The 8,317-nt window shown below is 42.4% G+C and overlaps 1 protein-coding gene across 1 annotated transcript; it reads right to left on the reverse strand.

Annotated features, from left to right (window-relative positions):
• Positions 1-3,391: 3,391 nt before the first annotated feature.
• ccna2 (cyclin A2) lies at positions 3,392-8,317 on the reverse strand. Its single transcript, XM_076105238.1, has 8 exons — positions 7,808-8,317; positions 6,914-7,160; positions 6,682-6,788; positions 6,296-6,519; positions 5,977-6,181; positions 5,739-5,852; positions 5,476-5,609; positions 3,392-5,390 (listed from the first exon to the last, which is right to left on the reverse strand). Exons 1-8 carry the CDS (start codon positions 8,030-8,032, stop codon positions 5,339-5,341), a joined length of 1,308 nt encoding a protein of 435 aa, XP_075961353.1. The 5' UTR covers positions 8,033-8,317; the 3' UTR covers positions 3,392-5,338.

Genomic DNA, 8,317 nt, shown 5'->3' on the forward strand with positions numbered 1-8,317 from the left:
AGCATCAATAGAGAGGAATACGTAACTGTAAGTGCTCTTACCAACAGGTGTGTCTCCTCTCTCTCCTCACAGGTGATCTGCGGCTCTCAGGTAGAGGCTCTTTACCTCCTGATCTCTTCTCCTTTCGGTGGCTGCAGCTCACAAGACACACTTTTCCTCACTCGCTGTCGGTCAAACGGGAGATCGTGACCCGCGTGCACTCAGTTGCTTTGTGTGACCTTCCATAAAAGTGACAAGGGTCCACAAGGTCCAGAGGTCTAGAGGGTTTCAACTGAGTTGCATTGCTAGGCAACAGCTTGGGTCTGTGTGTACTTCCTGTCGGCTGATATCATCACTGCAACCCGAGGAGCCAATGCATCATTTATAGGTTCCTTGTTTCTGAAATGTAATGGATTAGAAGTATAAAGTGGGATGAAATGGAAATACACACGTACAAAAGTACCTCAAACTTGTGCTTAAGTACAAGAGTAAATGTACTTAGTTACTATCCACCACTTAATTATATGAATCTGTGAGTGAGGTTGTCATTCTTACTTAATTCAACATGTATTTTTTGATGAGGTGACTTTTACCTGTCTTTATGTGTCTTTATGGCAGGCAGGAGACAAACAGGAGATGCTCGATAGGAGCGAAGGGATCAGCAGAGCGAAGCACAGCTCACATATCATCATCGCCGTCCTCGTCCCTGCAAACCTTAATTAAAGTGAGCACTTGTGAGTAGATGAGAGTGTGAACACCATCTCGCAGGTATCCAGTTACGGATGCTCGGCGTTTCATCTCACAGCTTCTCCGACTGAAGTGGAACCAATTTGCTTTAATTGCTATAAACGAGCAGCTAATAACAAATTTATCAGATTAAGTCTGGATTTTTTTTTCTTTTCCACATAATTGAGCAGTCTTTGAGTACTCGGAAGTTGGTATTAAATGTCAGCAACATTTGAATATTCAGTATCACAAAGCTCCCGTAAAATAGGCTCCAAAATGGAGATTTATATTCCATCTAAAGAATTGGGGTAATTCCTTTAAGCCTATCCAAACATCTTACTGCTTCCACATAAAAGCAATTGAAAAGCTCAACAATCCCTTTAATGTTTGGTTCAAATGTTTCCCACAAGATGAAATCATTTGCTTAAGTTTCATCATCTGTTTTGGTTGAACATGTCTCTATCACAAATTCCCAAGATGCATTACAAGTAGAAAAAAACCTCTCTTGCACAGGTATTGCTAGTGTGACATTGGTTAAGTTACCCGCATGCCACCATTGCCTAAAGTTGCCAACCCAGAGGCTGCAAACTGCTGACTTTTGCTTTTCCCTCCTGCTAGCATCCCTGAGTTTTCAGCTTCCAAACTAAATGATTGTGAGTGTTCCAGACCGGAGCGTAGCGCCATGGGACAGCCAGGTAAACAGAGCTGTGGACGGCTCAATTTGTCGGGTGCTGACTGACAGACAATAAGCTCCGTCATCAATCAATGGGCCTCTCCAGCCACCACTGATGGGCTTCGGTTAGTTATCGCCCTCTGTGCTGAGGGCAGGTGTTATCAAATGAAAATAGCTCCATTTCAACAAACATCACCTGGCCTCATGGACCCTTTCAGGGCCACTACAAAAAGCACATCCTGATATCCGAGGCAGTTTTGTGGGAATAATAACTCTGACGTTAGGAACCGTGCAGCTTCAGAATGAGAGTCAGAGTGGATTTATTCTGTTTTCTATTTTCTCTTGCGGCTATTTTGAATACAAGACCAGCTTTTCGACAGAATTACTTCAAAACATGAGAGGCAACAAAATAAATCAGCTGCACCGACAGTCACTACCTGGAGTTGGCTGGTTAGATAGCCTGTAGCCTGTTTGCTATTTTAGATTACATTTCAGTACAGAACAATATACTATATGTTTGGAGATGGATTAGCCCATTTTGACAGTTGGGAAAACACACATGATTAGTTTTCATGCTGAAAGTTACGAGAAGATGGATATCTCTCTGAAAGAAAGCAAATAAACATATTTTTCAAACTGTCAAACTATTCCTTTAATATTCTGATTTGATGCTGCATTTTTCCAAACAAATTTGCAATTAATCAATTTACTAGACACCAACATATTTACAATGAATTCAGCATTACAAACAAAAATGGCTACCACAGAGGACACAGGCTTTTCTGTTGGAACTGCATGTGTCTGCTGTATTCACGGACATAAGGCACTGCATATATTACAGGATTGAGACGCCACAAATGGTCAAGCAGTGCCAGAGGAAACTATTTCAGCTCACGACAGAGGTGAAAATCATGCAGTCATGGGATCCATCCACACAGTGTCAGACCTCATTAATCTACAGGTCTTTTGCTGAAGGCAGCAAACTCTGAGAGAACCTGCTCAAGAGAAAACCCTCAAGATTTTAAAACAGTAAAGAGATCGCGAAGAGTTTTTAGAGCGATCATTAAAAGAGTCTGAGGGAAAATGTTTACAGGTTCAGCATTTTAGTAAATACACTTATTAGCTTTCTTGCCAAGAATTACACGAGAGGATTGGTAATGTCTTTACACGTTATATGAAGCTCGCTGCTGATTAGCTTAGCTTAGCACAAAAACTGGATACGGGGACAAACAGCTAGCTGGCCCGGGTGTGTCTGGAGCTAAAGAAAAATTTGCAAATTTTCATTTTTACACTACTCAAAGGATTTTGTTAACTTTAGACATAGCCAGGCTAGCTGTTTCCCCCTGTTTCCAGTCTTTATGCTAAGCTACGCGGCTGCTAACTCCAAAGTGTATTTCCGAAAATATTATCTTTAACAGAAGCCACAAAAACATAAAAATAGATGCTATAAAAATATTAACAGGGTTCATTACATACACATTTTTTTTAAAAGTGCAAGTAATTTCATCGCACTGATTAAAACTAATAGTTTCGTTCCTATATATAAACTGTTTATACTCCTTACGAAATGTTAACTATGCTGAGGCATCCTACCCAGAAGCACTGAGTCTGGACCATGTTTGTGTTATTGTGCTGCTCTTTTAAGGAATCATCAGTCGATGTGTAATGAACATGCTCCCCTCAGGGCTATTGATTCCTCTCAGACCATTCAATCAAAGACAGCCTGGCCACCTCCGGACGAATGATGAAAGAAAAATGCAACACAGAGAGAAAAGCACCAAATGCCCCTACCTGTGTATAGTAACCACTTGTAAATACCTGAGAAATAGTGTTATCCTCAGCCTGTTAATATTATCCTTATGCCTCAAGGGTCTCATTTACTTTGTCCCCCAACATGGTGGACAGAAGGGTAACTTGAGAAACCAAGTGGCACACAGCTCCTTTCATATTTCTCATCAGTGGCATATCCTCAACATCCCTCCTGCCAATTCATAAATGAGATGAGAGCAAATTGCCCTCCTGAATGCATTGCTTTAATCAGCACGAGTCAAGATGCAGATTTAATCTTGGCTTGTGCTTTTTACTCTGCAATGTTTAACCTAGGCTGTGTCTGAGAGATGAAAAGAAATACTAACCGTGGTTTTAATTACTCAGGATATTGGTAAGACTATTTTGTGCATATTAAATACACAGTGGGAAAAAAAAGATGAAGCTGTTAAAATAACAGACAGGTTCCTATAAATACTAACATGAAGAGGTTTTTATTAGTTTAAAGAGAATATCGAGTCCAAAACATTTTTCAAACTCATTTCCTTACATGAATCAGCAAAGCACTCCAAACAAGCTTCAGTCCTGGCAGTGTTTTAGCACAACTGTCCCCATTTTTCACAACACCTGCTGCAACCTCTGTTCATAGCAAGGCTGCCTGAACGAGCGGCCAGGCTGCAGCATGGATTTCACCACCGAGTTACTCAGCTGCCGGAGGAGCATCCAGAGAAGGAGCAGCATCAGCACCAGGAGTCCGAGGAGAATCCCCACGTACAGGCTCAGGTTCCAACCCCAGTCCAGCGCCAGGGGCAGCGAGGTGGACGCCACCAGAAATTTTCTGGGGGCAGGCATGGGGGTAAGGCAGCAACCCGCCGCCCCCGCTCCCAAAAAAGAAAGAAAAGCTCTTTTCCCCACACTGATCTTCTCAGGGGTTACACAGATGCTGAGCTGTTGCTGCAGAAGCCATTGTTCAAACAGGTATCCAGCTGGTTTGGCCAAGTCATAGAATTCCCATTTGTTCCCAGCGTTCAGTCCTCCAGTTAGGCATACATGTGAGGAGTCGGCGTCAAAGCAAACCTGTTGCAATTGTGTGCATGGTCTGAGGAAATGGGAGAGCTTTCTGCAGCTGGGCTGCTTCCCCTCCTCTCCTGTGAGGCTCCTCACAAAGCCAGCCTCCCAATTTATAACGAGAGGAATTCTACGCCACCGGCTGCCTTTACTTCACGTTCACAGAGAAAATGTAATCACTGACGAATGAGACGTAAAAAATCTCATTTACTAATTGATAGCCATGAGCAGACAAGAGGGGCAACATTGGCTTTCTTCCCATTTATGCCTTTATATTCCCATCTCCTTTAATTGTGGAAACATGACAGACTTCATAAATGTTTGTCTTAACACCATTTGTTTGAGTTTTTAAAATGTCTGGTCCATAACATTGTAATGTATTTAACACTGATCTGCTCATCAAAGAAACCTTTGGCGGTGTATTTTCTGGATAAAGCATTAGTGTGGCCTCAGTTGTTAATCACTCTATAGTGCAAAGTCTAGTTTTCCAAACCGCAAAACAGAATCACCACTTTGTTAAAAATGTTTAGTTCCATCAGAAGAAACCTTTAAGGACCAAAACTGGTCCTCTGCTGCCCCCATGAGTCCATAGAACATGTAGAAATGAAGTCTTACTTTAAATGAATTTTATTTACAAGAGCCATATTTTACAGTGCAGATGGTGCCTTGAAAAAGGTGTCAAATTCTAAGACACCAATGTAATTAGACAGCTGACTCCATTACAGACAAAATGTACTTTAATGTGCATCCCATGAGGGCCTAAAGGTTGCAACTCTCAAGATGAACCAGCAACATTAACTGCAATCAACTCAACCTTTAAAAAAGTGGAACAGTTTGGTTTTAGTACACAGGTCTATTGGAGTTTGACACTAGATCAAAGACTTTTACATTTTGTCTGCGATTAAAGGTAAAACATTAAAACTGCTTGATTACCCAACAGTAGCGTCTGGTATGAATGTCAGGATTGAGTATATAAAAATACTTTAAAAACTCTAAACATTGAGCGCTACTCCAAGAAGAGCAGGCCATGTCATTTAAATTCTGAAAAACATCATTAAAAAAAACAAAAAAAAATACAAAAGATACAACTGACAGGGTACAAAACTCTACATGGACGAGGGAAAGTTAGTTCAGCAGCAATTTAGTTGGAGCATCGATGAGGGAAACTTCTGAGTATCTGGAAGAGAAACAAACCACTTTAGAACATTTGCCAGACCAAAAAAACATTACAGTGAATGAAAGTTTAGGAGCAGCAAACTTACTTGGGGCCCTTGTACTTCTCCCGAACAGACTGCTGGGCGTGCTGCGCAGCACCGAGGAAAGTTTGGTGCAGATCCTCAACGCACGGTATCAGATCTTCGAGTGAGTAGCCAGTCTTCTCTGTCATGGACTTGGGCTGAGGAGGAGACAACTGGAGTCATCTTGCTTGTTAGCACAAGCCCACCGTTAACCGTTCAGGGGACACCGGACACTTTCACAAAACATCCTTAACTCCTCCATTTAGACTATGCTACCTCAAACTTACCCATGAGCCACCAGTCACGATGTGGTTTGCCAGCGTGTAGGCTGCAGCAGCCGTATGTGATGGGAGGTACTTCAAGAAGGGGTCTGAATCAACCAGACTGAGCTCCCCAAGGTACTGAAAAGAAAATTCAGAGGTTGATCTTTTGCTAGACTATTCTTTGATCGCCAAAGTAGCATGGCCATATATATATATATATATATATATATATATATATAAAAAATCGAAATGCTTTGCTCACCATTGCCAGGCTCTCCACCTGTTTGTTAACTGAATGGTGAAGGAAGTACTGGGTGAGAAACTGGGTGATGGTTGGTGCTGCCAGATCAAAGGAGAGCACTTTAAGCACCAGATGCTCCATTCTTAACACTTGCTTCTTGGTGTAGGTGTCATCTGTGATGTACACAAACTCTGCCACCTCCGGGGGATATATCTCTTCAAATTTCCTGCGTTTGAACATTATAATTAGTCACTTACGCAGCAGGAAAGACTATTTTGTAACATATACTTTGTAATTTAAGTAGCGTGAATAAAACGGACTGAATATAATGGCTACATACGAAGCCAACAGCATGGCAGCAGTCCCAACCAGCTGAAGTTTCCCCCTCAGGACCGACATGGAGGAGAGGAAGCGATCGATGTAGTTTACGGCCAGATAAAGCGTCTCATTCTGGAGCTTGTACTCTTCTCCAACCTCGACGAGCCAGTCCACCAGGATGGCCCTCATGCTGTTTGTGATGTCAGGCTGCTTCTTCATGTAGCCTGCTTTGGGTCTGGTTTTTACCTGTGGAGCATCGAAATGTACTTTAAGGCAAAGTTGATATTTAAGATTATTAAATGCATTTCTAGAAAGGACTCATGACGAGTATATTATAACTTGCACGCTGCGGCTAAAAGAATTGTTAAAACGGAGATGCAGTTTGTAGCTTTTCACTTAATGTCTCACCTCCATGTCCCTCAGGTACGTGTGAATTTCCGCAGCATACTCTGGGACCTCGTTTACATCGACTGGTTTCTCCTCCCCCTCAACCACAGACATGTCCATGGGCGAGTCTGAGGAATGAAAAGTGATATCGCACAGTGAAAATCTTTAGATTCTTCCCTTCAAATAATGTAATAGTAAGTTTGGGAGTGCAAAGAGAACATTTGTTGCCAAGAGGTGTAACGGAACAACCCACCAAAGCTGAGATCCATTGCTGCTGGCATATCAATGGGGGCCAAGGGCTGTCGGAGCCGTGCCGCAGCATTAATCGTGTCAGGGATGGACTTTGCTTTGACGGCATCGACCACCGGCTGTGGCTTCTTGATGCAGGCTCCATCGGGCTCGTCCACATGGATCAGGAAAGTGGACAGCTTTGTGGGGGGCTTTTCCGAGCAGTTTTTGCCCAAGTCTTCATTTTTGCAGGACAAGGACTGTGACGACTCCTGAAAGCAGAAAACAAGGTTAGTTCAGACTTGTCCCACAAAAGAGTTATCATTTCTGCAGAACAATAAAGATTCTGGGTCAACACATGCCGGGGAATACAATTAAATATTCAGTGATAACTATTTTTTTTTTTTTTTTTTTTTTTTAAAGCCTCAACATGCTTTGGGATGAAGCAAAGTGCCAACTTGTTCAGGCAACCAAGAGGCAGTTTATTTAGTAAAAAAGGCAGGAGCAATTATTGCACAACATTTACAACATTAGAATCTGCGCCAGTACTATCTTAATAGGATGTCAGAGAGCACTTGTTTAACACTAACACTGTCACTAGTGAAGGCGGGAGAAATGCATCATTTCAAATATTTGTATCGCAAAAACAGGTCGGTGTGCAGTTTAATTTAAGCAGTAAAATGTGTAACACTTATTGTGATATTAAAATGGCGGACAATCTGAGTAACAGACGTAGCTAATTTTAAAGCTACATTTCAATATATTTTACACGTTTTAAAACGTTTAAAAGGGCAGATTTTATGCATTTTAACTGGCAAGACATCTGCAATTCGTTGCCCCCTAAAAAATAAATACAATAGCAGTCCCATCATTAGCCAACACTAGCTCGAGCCATGTAGCATAGTTGCCCCGAACTGACCTGTTTGGTGCCGCGCTGGTTCTGGGCTTTGCTCCGCTGGTTGTTCTGCAGAGCTCCCAGCACGGTTCTGCTGCCGGCTGCGTGTTTCGGTGGAAGGTTCTCCTGGTTCTCGTTTGCAGCAGCTCTGGGTTTCAGCGAGCCTCTCAGTCTTGACAGCATATTCTCTTGGTTGTGGAGCTCGCTAGCCGCGCTAGCTTGTCCTCTGTTCACGTTAGCTCCGGACATGTTTGCGCTCAATAGAAACAAACTCGTATCTGTTTGCTTATTAAAAGGTACTAACGTTACAGCCGAGGTGTGCCCTTGTACATACACTACGTAAATAGATACAAAGTTTCAGATGATCGCGTGTGGACGATTATGTGGAGGCTAGCATTAGCTGCTACCTTGCTGAGGCAGGTTAAAACTAAGCTGTTGAGATGGCAACGACTCGTGGAACTGCTGAGTTAAATCACTCAAAAACAAAATGGACAGATGGCGGTACAAGTTTCAACAAGAGGTTAAAAGTGTTAT

Source organism: Anarhichas minor, unplaced genomic scaffold (genome assembly GCF_050575085.1).
Source record: "Anarhichas minor isolate MPS153535 unplaced genomic scaffold, ASM5057508v1 ptg000031l, whole genome shotgun sequence".
NCBI classification, from domain to species: Eukaryota; Metazoa; Chordata; class Actinopteri; order Perciformes; family Anarhichadidae; genus Anarhichas; species Anarhichas minor.

What these genes read in the sequence shown, in the direction of transcription:
- ccna2 (XM_076105238.1), bottom strand. Translation starts at nt 8,032, where the DNA reads ATGTCCGGAGCTAACGTGAACAGAGGACAAGCTAGCGCGGCTAGCGAG. An exon ending in GCTGCCATGCTGTTGGCTTC is followed by an intron (nt 6,182 to 6,295) that starts GTATGTAGCCAT and finishes GTTCAAACGCAG; the next exon opens with GAAATTTGAAGAGATATATC. An exon ending in AGGTGGAGAGCCTGGCAATG is followed by an intron (nt 5,853 to 5,976) that starts GTGAGCAAAGCA and finishes TTTTCTTTTCAG; the next exon opens with TACCTTGGGGAGCTCAGTCT.